This window comes from Phocoena sinus, chromosome 13 (genome assembly GCF_008692025.1).
Source record: "Phocoena sinus isolate mPhoSin1 chromosome 13, mPhoSin1.pri, whole genome shotgun sequence".
Lineage (NCBI taxonomy): Eukaryota > Metazoa > Chordata > Mammalia > Artiodactyla > Phocoenidae > Phocoena > Phocoena sinus.
The window spans coordinates 85,428,249-85,452,175 of record NC_045775.1 but is presented as its reverse complement, the minus strand read 5'-3'; the positions used below and the strand labels follow the sequence as shown (position 1 = coordinate 85,452,175).

The window sequence follows — 23,927 nt, the reverse complement described above, 5'->3', positions numbered from 1 at the left end:
ACCCCTTACGTTGCTCAGTCTTAAGTATACAGTCTCTGTATACTTAAGACTTGTACCATTTGCTAACCTTCTCAACCTCCCATTTCAAATTCAATTAGAACACATCATCTTGCCCATAAAACTGTAACTGGGCTAAGCTCCATTATTTCCCCTTTATTTCCAACACTAGTACCTATATTTTGATTTTCTTCCCCAACACGAAAAAACTTATTTTGGTTTTGTTCTTGTGAGATCTTATTTCACGAGAAGCACGGCAGGCATGTTGAGGAGAAAAGAACAAAACGGTTGCCATGAAACACTCACTGGCCAGCAAGATTCATTTCTTAGTGATGAGCAGAGTAGCTCTGCACAGCGCATTTAATTCGAACCAACAGGCCACAGCTACTTGGGCAAACTCTCAAACGTTCAATCAGTGACTGCCAAGGACCCAGAGTCCTCCAAGTGAGGACAAGCCTACAGCGCAGAGGAGGAGTCCAAACGTCTCTCCTCTGGCAACGCTCCCTTCTTCTCTGCCAAGATGTGAGCCACATCTTACAGTGTGGATTGTCCAAGGAAAGGGTGAGAAGAGGCTCACGACGGACGGCAGGGACAGCGGAGTTAAGATTAACTGCAGGCCTCAGGATCAGAAGGTGCCTCAGAAACGCCCTGATCCAGAAATGCGTTACAAGTCTCAGAGACAAGTTCATTACTGAAAGCTTCAAAAACACATGGATTGGGCTTCCCTGGTGGCGCAGTGGTTGAGAGTCCGCCTGCCGATGCAGGGGACACGGGTTTGTGCCCCGGTCCGGGAAGATCCCACATGCCACGGAGTGACTGGGCCCGTGAGCCGTGGCCGCTGAGCCTGCGCGTCTGGAGCCTGTGCTCCACAACGGGAGAGGCCACAACAGCGAGAGGCCCAAGTACCGAAAAAAAAAAAAAAAAAAAAAAAACACATGGATTTTAAATGGAAGATTAATTAAACCTTGGCAAAACAAAACCCTTACGCCCGTCGTGGGACTTACCGACTTTATAGTGGACGCATCCTTCCAGATCTCCCACGGTCGTCCAACCCTGCTTCTTCTCAACTTCCGGATCGTTGTGAAGTATTTTATTTCTTAACCAGGACAAATAGTAGACACGTAACTTATCCTTTTTGCCTAGCAAAACAAATATAAGTACTTTACATGCATATTCAAAAGTAGATATCATCATTAACAACAAGAGTAACCAAAAGAAACTGCAATAAACAATAAATGTCATCCCCCCAGGGAACCGTTTTGTAACAGTTTCACTAGCAACTCAATTCAAGCTATTATGTCATCTGATTCTCAAAACCCTCTAGTGTAACTATTATTTCCCATTTGAGAGCACCAAAGGGTTTCACAGATCACCCAACTTGGGAACTTGAACCCAGCCATAAACTGGAGATGGGCACAACTTACTGAGCTAACAGAAGACTCACACCCAGAACACGTAAAGAACTCCTATAAATCAATTAGAAGAGAGATAACCTAGCAGAAATATTGAGCGAGCGCCTAGAACAGACAAAAGATGTTATCGCATAGACTCATAAAAAGGTACTTGCTCTCAACAGTCTGAAAAGGATACAGACTGCGTAAGCCCACCTAAGACATTCTGGAAAAGGCAATATCGAGACAGTAAAAAAAGACCAGCGGGTGCCAGGGGCTTTGAGGGAGGAGGGAGGAGGTGGAGAACCAGAGGGGTTTTAGGGCAGTGGAACTAGTCTGTATGAAGCTGTAACGGTGGGTAAAATTATGCGTGGGTCGAACCCAGAGCGCGCACACACACACAGAACGCTAACGCAAACCGTGGACTTCAGCTAACCTGTTAGCTAAAGTATTAATATTGGTTCATCCGCTGTAACAAATGTACCACATTAATGCGAGAGAATAGGGGAAACTGGAGAGGGCCAACATGGGGACCGTCTACACTTTCTGTTCAATTTCTGTGTAAACGTAAAACTGCTCTAGGAAAAGAGCAGTGTTCTAAGGTGTTCAAAGTCAGGACAGGGCTTTCCTCTGGGGAGGAGGGGCAGCGCAGGGGAGCCACCGGGGGGCTGGGATGGCTCCCCTCGTCCCCAGGGTGGGGGGCTACGTGCATGAGTTCTAACTGTGACTCTTCACGGAGCTGTACACCACTTATACGTCTGTGTACTTTCTGTGTCATGTCTTATACTTCAACACAACCTTATTAAGTTTTGAAGAATTTCTGAATGTGGGAAAATACTCAATGTATACTCAATGTATTAAGTGAAACAAAGATGACATCGTTTTATGTACAGTGTTTTATTCCCACACTATGAGATATATTTACAGAAACGAGGAGGGGGAAATACAATAAAATGTTAACAAGAGGTATCTCTGAGATGGGGGTTACATTCTATTTTATTCTTCCTAAGTTTTTTCCTGTTTTCGAAGTTGCCTACAACTGACATGTATTAATTACTTTTATGATTTTGAAAACCACTGAAAGCTATAAAGAGGAAAAGAATACCGAAAAGTCGGCCAAAAAAATGGTTATCAGTTGATTACTGATCCCCATGAATCATCTTGCTCACTGGATCACAAAATGACGTTTAAACCATTTTTTAGCAGATTTATTTTTCCTACGATTCTAAAACTTATCTTCCATCACTTAAATTAAAGCTCAAGTTTTAAACGGCTGTTTTCTCATTTAAGTAAGAGACGGACGGCGGACGGTGAAATTTCTGCATTTCAATGAACATCTTTACTTAAACCAAAAGCCTATTTGAAAACTAAAATAACCGCCAGAAATTTGTTACACATAAATAAATGTAACAAGTTTGAGTCAGCAGGTAATTAAATCAAAATCACTGCTGTTATCAGAGGACAGGTCTTACACTCCTACATACTCTTTGACCCCAGCAAAACCACAAATTATTAGGAGATTATGATCTAGGCAACATGGATTCATATGCCCGATGGTTAAGTGAGCTGCAAAGATACTTGTGAAAAATGTTTACATGAGAGGGAAAAAAAGGAATAAATGGAAAGACTAACAACAGAAAATAGGAAACAAACTATAGTACGTCTATGCAAAGACACATCCTGTAGCCGTGCAGAATGGGTACCATGAAGGAACATTCAGGGACAGGAGAGAGTAGCCCACAAGGTTTGGACAAACAAGAAAGGACGGGATACACTTAAACTTCAGGGCAGTGGCTACCAAGGGCAAGTAGACGCCAAATGTATGCACAGCAGTGTATTCTAACATCTGTTAAAAACTATCTTGTCAGTATATGGGTGTCGTATTATTCTCTCAGTGTTTGAAATGTTGCGTAACTATTTTTATGGAGATTTCTACCCCCTAAGTGTGTATTCTGACTGTATGTATGCTTAAAAGACTGGAAATTAAAAACTGAAGTTAACAGATGTTATCTTCGGATAATTTTACTATTTATTTCTCCCATTTGCTTTTCTGCAGTAGTAGTTTCTTACTTTCTACAATGAACACATATAATTTATACTAAGAAAAATGCTCTTTCTAAAAAGACACTTATAGTAAGTGTTGACTGACGTTAAAAAAAAAACCCACGATACTTTTACCATCAATGGCAAAGAACAGTTCCTTGTGCGTGAGAGAGCCCTGTGGAAGGAAGTGGACATAAACCCACACTCTGAATGGGACAGGCCGCAGAGGGCGGCGGCAGGGTGAAGTAGGAAGTGCAGGTTCCTGTGCTCCCCGGGACCTCTCAGCAGAGCCCCAGGCAAATGTGTACACGTGGGTCCCCTCTGAATACATTTTCCTACCGTGTTACTGTAAAATCACGCTACGGTTCTAGGTCATTTAGCTATTACTTCAGAAAAGGAACTCACTCGAGTTCTGTGCCACCGAGTACCACGTTTTTAAACAGTGCTGGGGGCCTGCTTTCCCCGAACACACGCTTACCAGATATTGTCACCAAGACATTCAAGCCTTCCAGGACGTCCATCTGTTGAAATCGTCTTCTGTTGATCAGAGGATACACCTTCCCTTGGCCACTTCTGTCCAGCAGCATCAGGCCACTCTCTGTACCCACCAACAAGTTCACTCCTATTTGAAGGACACAGAAAGCCCACAATTTTACACTGTGCTTTGACAAACAGCCTTGTATGGAGCGCACAGCAAAGCTTATCTGGAAGAGTGGTTTCCTCAAGCCACCCATAGACAGAGCTTAAAGTACCCAAACTGCAACAAATCGTCACAGAAGAGAGAGGATGAAATACTCACTTACATGTAAAAAAGGATCTACGGGGGGGCGGGGGGGGGGGGCAACGAGCCCGCCTCATCCCCCTGATTACCTTCACCACCCTCCAGTTTCCGGTTCTTCCTCAGTTGCCCCAGGACGTCCCAGCCCACCGTCTCCTGGGTACCACAGACTCTCCATCTCATGCGTCACATCAGACACCCGAACAAACCTTCATCTGATGTCACGATCCCCGCCTGCTTCCTTTACCTGTCTTTGCACGGGAAAACTTCTAGAACGAGCCATACACAGCCCCCTTAGTCCTTAACAGTTTGTGACTGCTCCGGTGTCTATCACTCAGTTTAAGGTTTTCTTAAAGACCACCCTCCATCATCCTTAAGAAAGGAACAGCTGCATTCGGTCCTGCGGTTTCTCACCAGCAGTGCACGTGCGCAGGCTGGGGGCGGGGCGTGCCTGCCGGCCGCGGGCCCATCCCGGCTCCACCCTCTCCAGCCTGGTGCGGTCTCCCCCTGGTCTCCACGCACCTTCTCTGCTTCCTAAGCGCGGGCGTCTCCCTTGCTGTCTGTCTGTCTGCTGGAGCAGGATCTCAGAACCAGAAACTCCTGGTTCCACCCCCAACTCCAGGCTCGTCTCCATCCACTTCCAGTCCTACCGAGACCAGCCCCTCGAGCCCTGACGTTTCTATCAGCAGCAGCGCCAGCACAGCTGCTCCATGAAACTAGCCAAGCTGACCCCGCCCGAGAAGACCCCGCTCACGTTCCTGTTCCTCCGCTCTCCCCGCTTCAGGCTCCGGCGGCCTCACACCGACCGCAGACGGGTAGAGGCCTGAGGTGAGGCTGCTGCGACCCCCGCCCTCCCTCTACTTTCTCGCGACTGTACCGCAAACAGCCCTAACCTTCCTGCAACACTCCTCGGGCCATACCGTGCCCTCAGAAACGGCTCCCTCTCTCTCCGAGAGGGTACAGAAGCACCCATCCAGCATTCAGAACTCTCTGCCCCTCAAGCCGACTTTATCACTCACTTATTTCCCCAATTACACTGATTTCCTTGGTCTGTAACCTCGGTTGCCTAAACTAACTTGGTAACTGGTAGCACAGAGCACCTTGTACTCCTAGGGGATCGGGCACTTCTATGTTTGCACTGAGTCCCTGAACTGGATAATAAACTGGCTGAGTGAAGGAACGAAGTATGTGTGCTTTTACAAAGTAATCGCTCCATCGGTATTTTCAGGCAGATGGAATGACAGGGGAGAACAGCATATATTTCTTGAACCACGTTAACCATATTTACTCAGACACACACACACACACACACACACACACACCTTTCCAGAAAACTTCAAAAGAACAATTGTGAAGGCAACAGGAAAACACCCTCCTCGCCCCCCCTCAGCTCCATGCCTATTTGGTATTGAGTGGGGGAACCCTAGCACCAGGAGGACAGCATCTACGCAAGAACACCTTGTGAGGAAACCAGAAACACCTTTTGGGTCCTGGGGGACAGCGGGGAACCTGGCATTTACACATGTACTCACATCACCGCTACTTTAGCAACTAACAGAGAGCCAGGCATGCGTGGATGCGGTTACCAAGACGCTGGAGCGCTGTACACTGCAAGCTAAGCTGCTGTCCAACTTTAGCCGACAGCCAAGGAGTTCACTCCGAAGGTCCCAGTTCATACGCTATTTCAGCATTTTCCTGGTCGACCTTCCATATTGAGAAGCTAAAAAGAATCTACGTCAACTACCCAAATGTGTAATAACTACACCAAATACGACGAGCATTGTGAAATCTATTATTTGTGGTTTCCAAAAACAAACACCATTCAAACCTCCATCAAGGGTTTACGGCAAGAAAGATTCAAACGAGCTGAAAAAAGTCTTCATATACACAAAAATTGTAGCTATTTTAGCACTTACCATATTTTCCAATTCTCCAAGAACTGTGTCATTTTGTAAAATACTGAGCGCTAGCAGTCAAAAGAATACAGACAGTCACTGGAAAATAGCAACCTTGGAAATTATGGGCCTATGAAAAACACTGTGGCCTGCTGCACCAACCGTTTTTATAAATGTACTTTTTTTAACCTTACAACTGTTAGTTATCATTAAACTTTACAATGCTAATTGTTCAAAGGTAAGCAGGGCTAGGAACTGCAATTGTATCCGCAGGAATCTGGTGCAGGGTGATGGAAGAAATGGCTAAGAGCTCTATAACATGTGATTTAAAATTTCCTTTCAATTCTACGATGAATTACACTGTGGTCAAAGCAGCAAAGTAAGTACACACAATTCTTCATGATCATAAGAATGGAAACTACTATCACATCCAAAAGATGTGTTAAAATAATTCTGGCTGTGAATAAGGAGAAATTGCCTTACTAAAAAATTAAATAAATATGCAGTAATTTACAAAACAAGTCAGTTCAGTAAGATGAAGGATGCTCCCTGCAAGCGTTTTCTAGGAAGGTACACAAAAAACTAACCTAACGCGGGTCAGCGAAACACAAATGTGTCAATTTCACCATTTCAAGAGCACTGCAGCCTCGTCTGGACCTCCCCTTCTTGTCAGGCTACAGCTCTCATAGCACATGCTTTAACTTTTCTGGGTCTATGTCTTTGAGAGACTTATTTTTAACTTCACTTAAAAGGTAACTCATGACAGCTATCCCAAGCAGTTTAAGGAAATCCACCAGTGATGTATGTGACCCAGACACGGGGCAACTCAAACACACTCGGATATAGAAGTCACCTATTTTAAGTCACCTCCCTCTCTCTTAACATGATGAAACAGAGAGTTCTACTGCATTTTAAAAGACACAGGCTTGAGAGAGTCACCTATTTTTCTCAGAGGTAGTGAAGAAGTTAATTAGGAAAAAGAAGGATTTTAGTTTTAAAAAAAAATCAGATAATGGCACACAGAATGGGGCCCAGCACTTCGCAGGACATTAGAGGACTATAAATTAAGTGTGACACAGCTACCAAGGGCAAACATCCTAGGCACAAACTACTTCGCCAATTTGGAAAGAACATATTTAACATTACTTCTACGCTGAACATAATGTCACCATTTTGATGATATAAACACCCCCAAGAAGGCCTTTAATATGAAGAAAACCGTGCCTGCAATGGGCAGAGACGGCTCTTCCAAAGCCCTCGGGGGAGCGGGGGTAGGGGCTCACGGAAGGGGCAAGGGAAGCCAGGACGGACCAAGGCCCAGAGTGTGGAAGAGGAGGACAGTCTATCAAGTTACGGGCCCTTCCGGAACACCAGGAGGGAGGACCATCTCGAGGTTCAGCAGGGGAACCCTGAGGCCCTCGTGGCTGCTTCCATCACCCTGGGCCAGGCGAGGGGCCGGGAGTGAGAAGAGCTGATGGGGTCACAGGGGAAAGGCAGCGCCGTCATGGACACGCCAGGAGAGCCCGTGAGAGGATGTGCTGTGTCCTCATGCGTTTACACGGCAACGTCCAAGGAGCAGGAAACTTTTCTGAATACAGTGGCAGGGCTCCTCCCCGTTTCAAACAGCCCATGGCAGGATTCCGGGAGTGTTAACAGGTGTGGCGCTGGAAGGCGTGGTTCACGCAAGAGCAGGCGCACCTGCGGGGCTGGGGGAGGCGTTGGACGGGGGTGACAGCCAGGAGGCGGCAGAGCCGTGCGCGCCGCAAACTCGGAGAACCCCTCTCGCGGTGCCCACACAAGCCTGCGTGGTGAGGCGGCTCACGGCCCCCTCCTGCAGACTCTCGGCCCTGGCAGACTGCTTCTAAGAGCTCCACTCAGATGTTAGGCCCAAGTCACAAAGAGCAAGGGAAAAATGATAAACTGAAACATTTAAAGAAAAGCAAATTCGACAAATTTCTTCATTCTCCCTATAAGTATGGGCCAAATCAAATGTCTTTCTCATTTTTCCCTTTTCTTCTTTATATGAACAAACGGAGATGAGTCAGTCTTTGCAACACCCGACGGCTGAAACAAGGGCAGGCCTGTGTGTGTCCCTGCAGGATTCCTGCAGGGACAGGGGACGGGGACGGACGTCAGGAGTCTTCCATCTCACCTGCCGATGACGCCTCCAAAAACACCTGCACTACCTATAAACGACCGGTCCACCCTTGAGACTAAAAGCGAAAGGGTCAGAGTCACAGTGAGATACCTACCCCACAAGGCAGCGCACAGAATCTCGGAGTTAAACCTCTTCTTGTATTTGCGAATCTCTGGGGTGTCGCTCTGTGGCCTAGTGTTGGTGGGGTTCACATTGACCACTGAGCCCTTCCGGGTAGGATCTTGCCTTATGGCCTCCGATCTCATTCCATCACAGGAAAATCCCACTGAAACACAGGACACTGGAATTATTTTGTGTCTCCACGGGCACTGGGCCTGCTCCCTTCCCCGCTACGCCTCAAGCAGATACTCAAGTCACAACCAACTCTGGGCCTAGGAAGAGAACTCTGTAAGGAATGTACATGGAAAAAGGAAATGACCCTGCAGCTCATTGCAAATAAGGCAGTGCAAGCGGGCTGGGCATCCGGTCCGAGGTCTGCGCCTGCCGGCCACCAGCATGCGTGCCCAAGCCACCAGAAAGAGCGGCGCAAGGCGCCCAAGCCCGCTCGTCAGCTGCTTTCCTGTTGCTGCTTTACTTACCCACAGAAGTCACTGTTGTCCCGCTAGATGGAGAAATCTGTAGTAATCTGGGGTCTATAAAAGGTGTAAAGGAGGAGGAAGATTTGTGTTTCTGGAGTGTGCTACTAGCGGACTGAGTCTGCAATGTAAATTCAGGTGTGTTAATACAATGACAGTAAAGGAACAAACATAGAACACTTCAACCCACCTCTACAATGCACTGCTTCCCAATACAAAAGCCCTATCCCCCCGCTTCCTCCCCCAGAATGCTCCGGAGGTGCTTCTGCATGTGTACCCCACACCCCCCAGCAAAGGCTGTTTAACCGGGAGCCAAAGAGAGCTACCCCTCTTTTCAGAAATATCGCTCCTCTAAGACGGAACACGCAAGCTACCAGCAAAATCTAGACTTCACGCTCCTCCGGTTTTTAATAAATAATTATAATGAAAACTCCTAAAGGAAGTTTGAAATGTCTTGATCTCAATTCATCAATTTTTGAATTTACTCTCCTGCCCCCCCCGCAAAAAGTCCAATGAATCTATGTTGGAATACTGGCAAATCTTAATTTTATACCGTTTCTTTTAAAGTGAGCCTCTTGCCAGAAAGCTACAGAAGCTTTGGCCACCATCATTATAGGTGCATCATCATAAAATCCACATCAAATAGGGGCTCATTAGTGAAAGGTGTAAATACAGAGTAAGGCATATCCTTTTGCTCTTTTAGGAATGGGAGTGCTTTGGTTAATAATGTAACTTAAGACAGAAGAAAAAAAAAAACGGCACGAAGGAAGTGAAACAAATTGTTAAGTGGAAATGTAATGACAATTAAAAACAAAACAAACAGAAAAATAAACTTGCCAGTTTAGTGAGTTAAGGGTTATTGTAAATACTACACATTAGAGCAAAATGGAGCCAAGTGTAAATATAAGAAGGGATGTAAGTGTAGGTGGGATATATAAACGGAGGAAAAATACCATGTCTGACCACGTGCTTTTGTCCTGTACCGTTGCACCCCCCTGGGCAGCTGAAGTCACAAGTCCTGCAGCCCACCCCCTCCTCAGCTCTCCCCTCCCACCTGACACAGCTGGCCTGCTGGCAGGCTTCCTGCCCAGGCCCACGATCTGGGGCCCATCCAGCCGATGGCGGCCAATGGGATGCCGAGCCTGCCTTGGCAGTCAACTTGCCCCTGGCTCCTCAAGGGGAGAGGATTATTCTGACTCTTTCTAACGAGGGAACCAAAATAGGACCAGGTGGGCAGGCCGGCAGTTCAGTGCTTTCATTGACACGACTGGCTGAAGCTACGTGCCACCTGCAACCTCCTTCAACTGTTAGACAAAGGCATTAAAACCAAAGCTCCCACAAAAACGATCACTTGCTTAACTAAGGACAGGGTGCCCACGGTGGACTGTCCCTGCGCTTGGGGCATAACCCTGTTCCAACCAGCAAGAATCACCCAACCGGCACCCAGACTGAGAGCACATAGCCACGCCTTCGAACAAGCACACAGGATTTCCCATTCAAAATTTGAAATTAAAAGCACGCTCAGTTCTTTGCCTTTCTTGTTTAACATCCTAATTTTCTAGGTTTCCCCCAAAAGCAATTTGGCCTCTTAAACTCTGAGTGATGGTATATTTCAAGGAGAGAAATCCTTCAACAAGGTTGGCAAAAATAAATGAGTAACCAACCAACAACGCCCACCCCCTCCCCCCACTCCCCGAAACAAACAAACAAAAAAGATCCAGCCCTTTTGGAAGGAGGGCCCGGTACAGAGCAACACATTTATCCCGATAAGGCCAAGTCTGCTTAATCAAATGTTTCTTATATTTGATGTACTGGGTAAAAAGAATGAAAAAGGCAGATTCCACAAATGACTACCAGAATTTCATGCCAAATACATAATGCATCTGAGAACACAGCGATCATTTTAGACTTTTTTTTGAAAAATAAACTGAATGAGGAAAGCCATGCAACTACACTTATCTAGAGAAAGGTAAACAGTGAACTGGCAAGTTTGGGGGGAGATCGCTCCAGGGTTAAGGGGTTTGTATGCAGATCTGAAACTTGTTACTGGGGGGGTGGGGGTCGGGGGTGGGGGAGAGAAGGGGAGGTGACAGAAGAAGGCGGGCGGGGAGGGGAGGGGAGGGTGTGGGAAGGGCTCTGCAAACTAGCTCCTAGGCAGTGCTGGTCTAACCCTGGGAGAGCAGCCAGCTGTGGTGCGAGACATACCTCATTAGGAGTGAGCTTGTCCTGGGGTGTCTGTGGGGACATGGTGGGTGTCGGCTGGCTGGAGGATGGGGAGGAGGAGGTGGAGGAAGTGGAGGAGGAATGGCTTTGCTGTAAGAGATCTGGCAAGAGGTGAACGCGACCGGCAAAGCCATTGCTCTCATGATGGCTGGCGCGCTTTTGGTCAACTGCACTCTGCAGAGAAAACAGGCACACTGGTCTCGCTCGCGCGCCGCTAGCATTGCCGAAGACCCTACTGATACCTGACTGCTGGCGGTGCTGTGTGACTCTCAACTCTGTTACGTCATCAAAGGACGACTGGAGGAAATCAGCCTGAGCTGCTCACGCTTCCTCGCCAAATGCCTAGGCTGAGCCAACAGAATTCACGGCACCGCATCTGGTGACCGCAGAACCCAAACAGCGGGTGTTTCGTCTGGTTTACCTGCCACAGGAGCTGCTGTTACCAAAACCACTGGCTTTTCTCTCTCCTTTTTAAATCTGTCTAAAGCTCTAGAAAGTACCCGTCACTTCTTTGAATCCTGGTCTTGTCCGGACCAGGCCCTTCCCGCTTTCCATACGAATGCACTGCCAGAGCATGAAACACACTCAGGGAAAAGTCCAAAGTGCTACACAGGTGCCCTGCTCCACTTAAATGAGAAGCACATCCCTTCCTTCCATCTGAGCTAAGAAATGAACAGACCCTTGTAAAACTTGGTAATCCAAACGGAGCACACCTGGGTGGCACACCATTAATATTCAACGAGGGAGGAGCCTAACGCCCGGACCATAGAAGAGAGGCGCCCCCCCCTGCTCCGGCTCCCGGCCCCCGGGCAGCTCCTTCCTGCCTGCCTAGCCGGCTCCCGCCACAGACCCCCGGCCTCGGAGCCGAGAGCTCCGCGCAGACCCCCACTGCCCGGCTGCAGACCCGCTGCAGGCCGTGGCGTGCCCCCTGCGGCTTCTCTGTGCTCAGATGCAGACCGTGGGGCCCGCGGGCTGCTGGAATGAGGGCTGCCGCGTGACATGCAGGCGAGCGGGGCGGCGTGGGGGGGGGGGGGGTCCCCGCTGGCCACCTCGGGGCATGCAGCACACGACGCTACCCTCCGGGTCTCTTGTTAGGTGAGAACAGACGATGATGTAGAAACAGCATGAGCGAGTGAATGAGCAAGTGGGTTAATGACTACAGGAGAAGCCAGCCTCCAACGAGGAGAGAGGACACGGGTACCTGGCGGACAATCAGGGTGCCCTCCTTGGACGGGGTCATGGCTGGTTCACTCTCCACGTCGTCGTGGACAATCATCGTTTTCACGGACTCCGTCTCACCGTTGCTCAAGTTCAGAGATGACCTATTGAGACAAAATCCAGACGTGAAGGGCCATAACCCACGAGCCGAGGATATACCGTTGAGATTTTTCACCTTCTCTGAGTCCTAAGATGAGATCGGGCTACAGGCATAAAGTTTCCTCTAGGGAAATGAACTGCCGTTTCCCTTTTTTCACAGCCTCAAATTAAGAGGAAGAAATGAGACACACGGAGTACTGGGAGAGGCCCTGACATGCACACACACCAACGAAGAGAAGGGGGAAAACAGAAAGGCCGTCTGCTGCTAACTGCACGACGGGGAAACGTTAACTGTTCACAGGATCAGAGGACAGGTTTTCAACAACTGGCCCCAAGTGGACAGAAGGCCCGGTGGGGACAAGCATCCCCCCTGAAGCAGGGCGGGACTGACGCGGCTCGGGCGTCCTCCGGCCCCGAGGTGGGCTCCTCGGGGCCTTCCTGCTCCACGTCGTCGTCCTCCTCATCCGTCGTCCCGGACTCCTCGCTGGACGACGAGTAGTCTGTCACCTTGTGCGGCGGCCGCACGTCTTCCGCCGCTCGGAGCTCTCTGGCCAGGGCCGTCAGGTCCTAGGGCAGGAGACAGAAGAGAGGGTCAGGCGGGAGAGCGACGGGGAAAGAGTGCAGGGCCAAGCGCTTCGTTCTCACTATCCATCAAACGGCCGCGCCAGCTTTGCCAAACTGCCTTGCAGGGTGTTTATCGGTATCATGGAGGGGAGCTCTCAAAGCTTTCGATAGAAAAGATGAGACCAAGAAAAGTCAAAAAGATAAAACAAAAGATAGAAAAGATTTTTTTAAAAGTCCAAGGTGGTGGGGCTTCCCTGGTGGCGCAGCGGTAGAGAGTCCGCCTGCCGATGCAGGGGACACGGGTTCGTGCCCCAGTCCGGGAGGATCCCACGTGCCGCGGAGCGGCTGGGCCCGTGAGCCATGGCCGCTGGGCCTGCGCGTCCGGAGCCTGTGCTCCGCAACGGGAGAGACCACGACAGTGAGAGGCCCGCGTACCGCAAAAAAAAAAAAAAAAAGAGTCCAAGGTGCTGTACACAGTACAAACCTCACAGCCATAAAAAAAAACAAGAGCCGAGCACATTCTTCTCCGGCTATAAAACTCTGGATCAACAGAGTTGGTCTGTGCACACAGACCTTGGTAGTGTGTTATAAAGACGCCCGCCCCGTGACAAAGTCTTCTTTTGAGGAGATTTTGCAGAAAGCAAGATTTTAGTTAAACAGGGGTGATTTCAAGTACTTATTGGGTGAGGTTTTTAACTCCAACTTTTATTTTTAAAAATTTCCAACTCACAGAAAAATGAGAGTGAAGTGAGCACAGGGTACGGCTCACATCTGGCTTTACCGAGGGCCAACAACTTGCCACGTGCGTGAACAAAGTTCCTGACGTGTGCTGTGAGAAAGCACTGCCGTGTGTCTGGCCGTGGGAAGGCAGCTGGGCAGGCTACCCTGCCGCTGCCTCGAGCGTGCACGCTGGAGGGGGAAGCGGCCCAGGGTCAGCGCTGCTGTTCACGAGGGCTTCAGTTCCCTTTCCTCTTCTACATGCAGACACTGTGAGACCCGATCGACTATCCAAATATAACTTCCGAGCTTGACTACGATCTCTATTGTACATTTTCATACAGAAGTTCAACGTACGTATCTTTCCACTTAAAATTTTCACTTAAAAAGTAGTGGTTTTTTGGAAGGCAGGCTATGTGGCCACTCTTCCTTCTCCTTCTGGCGTCGCTCCTTCTCACCAGTTAAGAACACGCTTCTTTCCCTGGAGCCTGAGCCTCTGAGACAAGCGAGCAGGGACTGGCCTTGAGTCCTGCTCGCGACTTCCCGAGAACAGCTGCGGCCTTTTGTTAAAGTGACTCTAAAGGGCCGTATTTAATAATAAGAATGAACGCATGCAGCCAACATTCAGGGTTTCTAATTCTAGAAGAGAGCAAGCTGAGGAAGGAAGAGGCATGCAGGTCGAATGCAGGCTAAAGTTAGAACGCTGCTCCGACACTGAGCCGTTCAGACGGGGCTTACCACTTCGCCCTTCGGTCAGCGGGGTCCCATCGAGCCAGAGAAGCCATCGGTGAGGAGGAACCCACAGCACAGGAAGCAGGGAGGAGAGAAGGGGGGCGGGGGGGCACAGAAATCAATGCAAGCGGGAGACAAAACCACCCCAGCAGGCTCAAACCCCCAGTGCGCCCAGTGACGGGCAGCTACTGCGTCGAGGACTAAGGAGAAGAGGAACAGCCACGCCGCCGCCCCACGTACCAAAGGGCAGCATTTAAACCATGGGAGAGTTTAAGAAGGTGGTGGAAAAACATCTCTTCCAGAAGCCAGTATTTTAGATGCCCACTCATCAAGAGCATGTAAAGGCTGATGCCAAGCAAAGAGATAGAAGGCTTTTCTTTCTTTTGCATTTTTTAAATGACTAAGTGGCGGGGGGGTGGGGGGCAGCGGCACAAGTGGGCCAAGGTTTACCGCTTTCCTTATAACCCCTCAAACCTGCGAGACCCCACAGGGAGGCCTGCAGGCCGCGCAAGGAGAAGGCTTTAATAGAAAGATCTCACTCGAGTTTGAAATGAGTAAAATGGATTTTGTGCAATTCTTACAGCGGGCTTGAGAGGTCTAAAAACTTCCTTTTTATCTTCAGGCTTTTTTGCTGCATTTTCAAGGCGCTGAGATGGCGAGCCCTCAGATTTGGATGACGCTGTGAAGTTCAGAGACAAGAAAGGCCGAGCCACGTAAACATCTGAGTGCGGGCCACGAAGCCACCCAGCGCCCCCGGCCCCCGTCCTCTCCCCTCATTAGCCCTGCTCACAGCAAGGTCTCCACGCGCCGGTCTGAACCCCGGGGTTTGTGACTCCTTCCCGAGAACCCTCGACCGTCACACTGCACTAACACGTGTTCACAACTCCTTGTGACGTTACATCAATAACACAGTAGAGGGAATTTCCACTAATCTACTCTTATGAGTAGGTTACGATATCCAATGCTGATGACAATATCGATGGAGTTTAGACTCAGAGGAGTGGGTTCAAATCTCGGCTTGGATATTTCGCTAATCACCTTGGATGAGTTACGTAAACTCACTGACCTGCAGTTACCTGAATCTGTAAAATGGAGACAGTACATACCCATCTCCTGGGGTTACTGTAAGGATTAAACGAGACAATGCATGGACAGTACTCGGCATGCGTCAGCTCTCAAAACCTCACGCTTTACTATAAAATTATGACGACTGTTATTAGTGTCACTAGCAAACCTACACTGAGACACTGTTTTGTATTCATAATATGCAGCTGTGACTGAAAAGGATTTCCAAAATACAGCCAACCCTTGAACAACACGGGCTGGAATTTCGAAGGTCCACTCACGTGTGGATTTTTTCAACAGTAAATAATTCCGTACCACAGGATCCACAGCTGGTTGGATCCATGGGCGTGTAACCACGGATGCAGAGGAACCGGGGGTGCAGAGGGCCGAATACAGATGAGGATTTTCAACTGGTGGGGGGTACCCCTAACCCCTGGGTGTTCAAGGGTCAACTGTACTGACTGGAGCCCGATACGGTGAACAGGCACAGGGAAAAGGAAAGGTAGGCATCCTACATCTCACTCTGAAGCGCTCCCCGGAGCCGCTCTGAGACCCAGGGTGGGAGCCGGGCTGGGATCCTGAGTTGCTGGACCCCGAGGAGCTGCCACTGCCAGGCCTGGGCACCAGCTTCTCCACTCTCTCCCATAGCAGCCTGGGCTCGATGCTGCTGTTGGAGAAGACGAGAACAGCTAATGCGTTATCCCAAGACAAAGGGTCGAATCATAAACATGCACACCGTGTCATTCGAACGCAGGGATAATGAGAAAATCAGCCTACCAACAGCATTTAACGTGAAATTCACCGAAAGTTACAGTGGCATTATTCATTGGTTTTATCTCAGATTATCTTAACAAACCCAAAATGCTAAAAGACATTCTACCATTAGCAGACGAATCTTCTCTGGGTGTGAGAGGAAACGCTACTGTTTGGTCTAGAAGTGTCACTCGTTCTGTCTCAGCTACAAACTCAGTTCCTTACTATGAAAAATTCCACTTACATAATTACACACAAAATCAAACTACACACAAATTCCCAGTACTGACCACCACCCCTCACGGCTCTCAAGAACTGACACTTAGGCAGTATGCTCGTTCTTTCGTGCTCTGGGCTGGAAATGTGACCCCACACGGGCCACGGTGTATCCCTGCCGTCGACACACCACAGCATGAGTTTTCTAGGTAAGAATGAACACACGGACTCGGGCATAGGAGAACCCCGCAGCCCACCCTGATCACTAACGGCTCAGAAAGCTCTCTCTCTGCAGCTTCTGGGCTGTCACCCACTCCACTTCCTCATGTTATATACCGAGACACCAAGTACAGAGGTTCAGCGATGAGCAGAGTACAAAACACTCAAGACGGCCTTTCCTTCCTCTGAAACGGTGCTTGCTGGTCGACGGAACGGAGGTGATGACAACATGCTACCGCTGGGAATACGGTCGCCACCGGCTACGTGAGGTAAGGAGCCCCTGGAATGTGGCTAGCTCAGCTAAGGAAATTAAGTTTTAATTTTATGTAATTTTAATTAACTTCAATTCAAATACAAGTAGCCTCATGTGGCTAACAGCTCCCATATAAAACAGAATGGCTCCAGAACCTGAAAAATCCTTTGTGGTTAATTCACGAGTTTCTTGCCAACTCTGAGTCAACCACTCCCTTTCTTCCGTAGCCTGTGTGTGATTTCCGTACACTCCCAGAGCCCCCAAACATCCTTTGCGTAGCAAGCCCTCTCGGGTTACAATTCCCTTAGAATCCCCCCTTCCCTGCTGTTCCTTCCTGTTACTCTCACTGAGGCAGGCAGTTTTCACCTTAAAGCTGCTGCAATACACAGTCGGATTTAATCTCTCTTTTCACCGCAGATCAATTTGATGTCATTCATGTGAATGGACTTCACGGCATTTCCTTTATACACGGATCACCTCTTTGCCCCAGAACTTCCACGTTTATGAGCATTTTTACGCAAGCAGACGGTATAAGACTGCAGGACACTGTGTAGTAAATCTGCCCCTAAGCTTCGCTCTTCTCTTACCTGGTGGAGTTTCTCTGACCTGCTTGGCTGTTTTGCTGCCCACTGCCCTGCAGCGGGGAATCCCGACGGGACAGGACGGGGGACCGGGACGTCGTTCTCACAGGAACCTTTGGGTACAAAATACAGCAATTAAATTACTGAAAACATGAGGAGGAGAAGAAAAGACTACTCCCTACCACACATGTCTCTCAGGCAGTCCTAGTTACCTTAGCCTTGCTATCACCGACCTACCCCCAACCCCTGATCCTTCTCTGCCCTCCAGTGATACAACAGAAGAGTAGTCCAAGCCATCAAAGGCACTGGGACAACCTTTCTATGCTCCTAACCACATTTAAATGATGTTGGCACTGAAGCTTGGTGGCAGGGCACGTACAAAGCATCTTACTGAGATAATGTGAGAATCAGGAAAACAAGCTCAAAGAAACCAAACAATGGCCTACAAATGGATGAGCGAGAAACGAAGAATGTAGGAAACAAGAAAATACTCAGAGGAAGCAAATTCCAAGTGGAGGAAAAATAAAATGTGTCTTTTTGTTTAATTTCAGCATTAAGTAATTACCAAACCAAAAATTGTAAAAACATGGAATTAAAAAAAACACCCAAACAAAAATCCCTCAATTAAAAAAAATCATTTTTTGAAACATTTATGTTAATTTTTTTCCCTTATAATACCTTTTCTGAAAATTTTGATATTAATTAATGGTGCAAAGTAATCGATAGCTTTTGTATAAGCTTAACACGACAGCTGCTAAAACAAATTTTGATTCGGTCTGTTCTAGAAGCATACCCTTTACAGATGTACTCTTAAGTTATTTTGGTACTTTGTGCTTAAGTACAGAGTCAGCGACAGCAATGAAAAGGTAACTGGCCGATGGCTGAACCTAACTGCCTCACTATGGAATTTTCTCCCCACCGTCAAAAGTTCCTCTGCCATTGCCCCTTAATTCTGGTGACGTCACCACACCCTTAATTGAAATAAATAATTTTAAAAAAATAACAAAAAGGAAAAAGAAGCACACATCTGTTTTCCTGCTTCTTACCCTTGGAGGCACCTCGTCACTGTCTGATCTAGACCAAGCCTTTTGGGCGGGGTCGGGTACCTCCGACTTAGAGTCAGAACTCTGACTTAGCACCTCACTGCGGGAAGGTGGACATGGGTCCTGAGAGCGAAGATGGTGGTGTGCAAATTTGGGAGGAGAAGGGTCACTGAAGGAATGGGATCGCGAGACAGGGGAAACACTGTTCTTGAGAGATGCCAGGTGGGACCACTGTACCTTACAAGAAAACAAAACACAAAACATTCAATGCGTTCTGCAGAAAACGCTTTTCTGGTCAATACCAAATCCAAAGCGGGAGCCGGGGCAACGCACAGGAGGCAGTCAGGACTAGGTCAGCCAAGCAGTACGACAGTTATGCTCTAAGTGGAGAGGTGGTCTGGGGAGCACAATATGTAGAAAAGAACAAATGTACATTTATAAGGAAAACTCTTAATATCCAGACAAATGTTAGAGAGCAGTAAACGTGAAGATTTAAAAAAAAAAAAAAAAAAAAGCCTCACAGCGCTCCCGTCGGAGGGGCAATGTGCGGCATGCATTTCTGCGTCAAAGCAGCGTGGACGGGCAGAGAGGGAGGAGACCGCAGGACGGACATCGCCACACGTGCAAACCTCTCTACCCACCCTCCCGTTACCTGGCAGGGCAAGACGTCTGACCAAGTAACAACAGAGCCACGTGTTTACTGTGCGAAGACCAACCCCGCACGTTTGGACAGATTCTAAGAGCGTAACTTAAAAACAGCCAGCTTTCCAGATACACCACCGATTTTCCTTCTTTCTTGTCCCAAGTCTTAAAACACTCCAACCCCACAGAACTCCACATGTCTTTGTATTAGTTAGAAAAAAAAAGAACTTTGATTTCTTTGTATCCTGTTCAGCGCTAGGATTCCCTAAAAGGACTGCTGAGGGGGGTATTCCTTCTACTTGACAACTGAAGAAATAAGACAGGTCCTTGGCAGCTGAGTTCATCTGGTCACTTCCAAGTTGGAAAAGCAATCTCTGAAACAATCTGCATTTTCTGGAAATTATACTTTTTGTTTTAAAATAACTGTTCAATGTGGAAATTTACATAATTCTAGCTATACATCTATTACATCATCACATTTAATAAAAACAGGAAATACCAAATCAGGATTGGCTCAACCTTGCCAAGCGTTAAGATCCAGAATTGGTTCCGAAAGAATGTTCTCGTAAGTACAGCTTTTGGCCAAAAGCAACTCTAGATAGAAAAGGGACTCTTTTTCCTGGCCCTACGTTAATTAATCAGCAGTATAAAAAGCAGTCTACACAATTCATGAACTCCTATTTTCTAAACTGTTAGTGGCCACATAAAGATTTTCTATTTACGGTAAGTATAACGTTCATCAAACCTATTTTCCTTGTCCCCATTCCCCTCCCTTTCCCCCTTCATCCTGTCCTGCTTTCTTCTGCATCCTTCTTCTTTCCATTCCTCACTCTCTGGAGTTGCCCAGTGGCTTGTGCGTCAGCTCTTCTGGGAATCAAGACGCTGCTGGTCTCACGTAAACACCAACCTCCCAACACCCGCCGCCCTGCCGAGCTTAATCCTGGGTCTTCTTTTTACTGTAAAACTGCTCCATACCAAGGATCTTTCTTGTAAAGTGCATTCAAGTCCTCATCTGGGTTTGTGTGAACACCACCGCTACCACTACCGTCCCCCAATACATGCAGACATCAGTGACAGGTTAACTCGGGCTCAAGGACTTGTGCCCAGTACTCCGGATGACACGGCTGCAGGGAGCGAAATGCCTGAAAGTCAATGATTTTCAGCAAGAGTGGGAACCAGCGTCTTAAGGATCTCTGGGATCTCCGACATGCGTCATCTCTGCTGTCTGCTTTCTCTGCCAGACAGCACGGAGGTCCCCGACCTGGGCGAGGCCGAATGCTGAGGCCGACCCAGTGGCCTCTATCCTGACCTACTTCAGGAAAACCCACACCCAACCCACCGGGCCGTAACCTTTTTTGGATGTTGAACCTTTTGAGAATCTGATAAAAGGCCCTCTTCCCAAAAATATATGTACATTTGGACAAATCAAAAAAATTTTACGTGGAATTTCAGGGCCGCCCACTCGTAGAACTGGCTGGGAGCCAAGGACCCCAGCTTAAGAAAAAGTCTCCCTCTATGTACTTACGACACTAACTTTCTAACAACTAAACTGAAAAGTCTCTGTATCTGAGTAAGGAGGCACTTGTTTACGAACATCTGAGTCAGGGAAGGCAAAAAGTCAGACAGAAAGAAGAAATCACCGAATCCAGGTATTCTTAATAAGTACAACAATCTTTAAAAAGAAAATCCTGTTTTTCCCTATCAACGGAGGCTACGTCCTCTTTAGTCTAAACTCCCTCTGCTAAACTCCTCTCTCTCTAAATGCGGTAACAAACCAAACTGAGCAGTTCAAGCAGGCTGGTGGCTCAGTGAGCCTCTGTGTGCGTCTCCTTGACCCACAGCCAACTGGCCGTTCTACCTGTGGCTCGGCTGGTCTCTGCAGGGCAGGGTGCACAGACTCGGAGTTGCCATTGGAAAAAGATTCTGATCTGGAAGGCACTGGTGGCTCCAATACTCTGCCTGTCTGCTTAGACTGGGCTTCAGGGGAGCTGTGGTTAGTTTTCCTAAATCTATCTTCCACCTGCGTCAGAGAATTAGAAGACATAACTCAGGGTTAGTAGAAAAAAGCAGAGATACCGAAGAAAGCCTGAAAGTGGAAGGAGTCTAAAAAGAGGTCTTTCTTCTGTTTTCCTCAACTACAAGAAAAGAGAGGAGGCATATAACACTAGACTGGGATCTGATGCAGAATACGGAATATTCATGAAGATAAAAATTTAGAGAGGCAGCCTTTAAAATCTCCCCCGGCAAGAAGTCTAGGACTGCACGTGAAGATAAACTAGGAAAAGAATTAATCTGTCGCAACCAACTAAACCCACGGATTAAAAGAGCATCGCCAGGAATCTAACACACGTTTCATTCCACGAAAAATAAAGGCACTGCAGAACAAGCAGGACACTTGCTCCTAGAATGTGCCGTGTGAGGGCCAGCACGGCGGGAGGACGCCCCCGCCCGGGCCAGCGTCCCGCACTCTGCAGCCCGCCCGGCCCACCCTGCCAGGGTCCGAGGAGCGGTCCTGCTTCATCGCATCCTCCCTGGGAAGCTCTGGGAGCCCAGACGCCCCAGTTCAGTAGCAAACCCTGATCACCGAAAAGCCAGTGAATCGGGCCCAGGCAGGCTCCATCCTCGCAGCAGTGTTGGAAAAACAGACGACAGGCCACCCTGCCCATCGTTTACAGCACAAGGAAAAATGCTGCCACACAGCCTCCTCTCTTTCCAGTCTCTTGGTCAGCGTCCAGGTCCCCCGAGACCTGCAAAGCTCTGAGGCGCTCCGTTCCCCTCTAGACAGACGCTAAGCAGAGAAGAGGCCCCGCCCTGTGCCCTGGGAGTGCGCCCGGAACGGCGGGGGCCGTACCTCGCGTGCCCGGTCGGCGGGCTCGTGCTGGGCCTTGGGCTCGGCGCCGTGCAGGCCGGCCTTGCTCCTGTCCGGCGGCGGGGGCGGCCTCCGGGGCTCATGCTGCAGAGACAGGAGATAGGCTTGTTCCTGCTGCAGCTGCCTCTGGAGCCGCTCCGTCTGCCGCTGCTCCTCCAGCTCCCGCCAGCGGCACTCCTTGGGGGGAGAGGGACACTCAGTCCGGGGCCCAGCGCCCGCCTCGCCCCGGCTCACTTCTCCCCAGCCCGGCGTTCACCGACGCTTGTTTGGTGACAGAGCACAACGGCCGGGCTGTGAAATGGCAGGTTACCTGTGGGAAAACCTGACAGCTTGTCGCTAAGCATACTGTCACTGGACAGAGTAAGAGAGAACCCAAGGAAACGCTGGTCTCGGCGGTTTCAAAGGACACTTGGAGTACTCTAGGTACGGGTCCTACGGCACGCGCCTTGAACCGCCAGCTCTTGGCATTCTAGCCTGTTCACCGAATGCCAGGTGCTGTGCAAAACCTCGTCTATCTACCAAACGAGAACAGTTAACTCAGCAACGGGAAATAAAGAGGTAAACAGAAGCCGCCCCGACGTGGGCCCGGCCCTGCCCAGCGCGGGGGGCCCTAGCTACGGGACGGGGCCAGCGCGGGGCGTTACCAGTAGCATGGCCTGCTCCTGGAGCAGCTGCTGCTGAAGGAGTTCCAGGTGCCGCTGCTCCTCTTCCAGCTGCCGCCTGATATACTCCTGTCACACAGAAATCAGCCGGCAATCAACGGAGCCCCAAGGAAAGCACCAGAACCACCTGCTGGGGCGCCCAGAACCATCCGCCCTATCATCTGGGGTAATCCACTGAGCGATCAATGGCTCAGACAAGCCTACTGCCGAGGATTTCCCCAAGAACTTCGAATTAGTCTCTAAGATCTAAAGAGTCTAATAAATGATGACACGCACTCAGCGATGGGTGTGTGTCTGTGTGTGTGTATGTGTGTGTGTGTGTGTCTATGAGAGAGATAAAGGGAGAGAGAGAGGGAGAGACAGAGAGAGAGAGAGAAAGGGGAGACAGGCGTGAGGTGACACGTTTTCAACGGGGAGAGAACGATAAAGCTCTGTAACAACAAAAACACATCCAAAAGACGTTACATAAAGAGGAAAATCCCAACCTTGAAGGTGCATGCATATTTGATGGGCTGGAGACCTTGATCTACGACAACAGATTAGTCTCTAGCAAGCCCGTATCAAGAATATTCTCTCCCAACTCTCAGGATTTTGGGGGAGGCTCAAGTATGAAATAGGCGTGAAATCACTTCGAAAAGCAGGAACATTTTACAAATAAAAGACATCTATCTCCTTCTTTGTCAACAGGGGAAAAGCTCACTACTCTGGAAGAGGAGTAGATCGAGGGGTCTGGGAGGAGAAATTTTATTTTGAAATTCAGATTATTTACAGTGTCTACCGCCGACTGAGGTGCACGCCTTAAGATAAAAGCAGTCATACATCTGGGCCGAACAGGAGCTTTAGTTAACCACTCGTCCTGGCAGGGAGAATGCTGGGCAGAAATCATGACAAATTTCCTCAGGAACTTTTTATCTTACAAAGCAAATTTAGCCCAAAAACGCCAATCTGGGGTAAAGTGTATCCACAGGGCCGCTGGCAAAGGCCACCCCCCCCTGGTTCCAACCCAGGCTCCAGTCCCAGGCCTGGAAGCCCCACCCCAACCCCGACGACCGAGAGGACTCCGACTCCCAGCTCCCCTCTTCCCGAGCCAGACAGAGCTGAACCACAGCTGCGAGCTCAGGTCACTATATCACTGGTTTTCTGCCTTCACATCACTGGGACAACCAGACAATGACACATGTACACAAACATGCACATTCATGCAGAAATGACAGGTTCCTACAGCACGGCTGAC

General features: G+C 48.9%; 1 protein-coding gene across 39 annotated transcripts in view; it reads right to left on the bottom strand.

Moving 5' to 3' along the window:
• The window catches only part of MAP4K4 (mitogen-activated protein kinase kinase kinase kinase 4), a 176,258-nt gene that overhangs the window by 10,075 nt on the left and 142,256 nt on the right, over positions 1–23,927 (bottom strand). For 5 of the 39 annotated variants that reach the window (XM_032653686.1, XM_032653691.1, XM_032653690.1 and 2 more), the window contains 15 exons: positions 22,676–22,762; positions 22,014–22,208; positions 21,021–21,182; positions 18,524–18,757; positions 17,484–17,590; positions 15,971–16,122; positions 14,972–15,069; positions 14,397–14,405; positions 12,769–12,944; positions 12,262–12,382; positions 11,043–11,234; positions 8,841–8,958; positions 8,357–8,527; positions 3,910–4,053; positions 1,002–1,136 (listed from right to left, as the gene is read on the bottom strand). In XM_032653686.1, coding sequence (XP_032509577.1) covers positions 1,002–1,136; positions 3,910–4,053; positions 8,357–8,527; positions 8,841–8,958; positions 11,043–11,234; positions 12,262–12,382; positions 12,769–12,944; positions 14,397–14,405; positions 14,972–15,069; positions 15,971–16,122; positions 17,484–17,590; positions 18,524–18,757; positions 21,021–21,182; positions 22,014–22,208; positions 22,676–22,762 — 2,101 coding nt within the window. The remainder of the gene's footprint in view (positions 1–1,001; positions 1,137–3,909; positions 4,054–8,356; positions 8,528–8,840; positions 8,959–11,042; positions 11,235–12,261; positions 12,383–12,768; positions 12,945–14,396; positions 14,406–14,971; positions 15,070–15,970; positions 16,123–17,483; positions 17,591–18,523; positions 18,758–21,020; positions 21,183–22,013; positions 22,209–22,675; positions 22,763–23,927) is intronic. The other 34 variants (XM_032653698.1, XM_032653699.1, XM_032653703.1 and 31 more) reach the window with 28 other exon arrangements.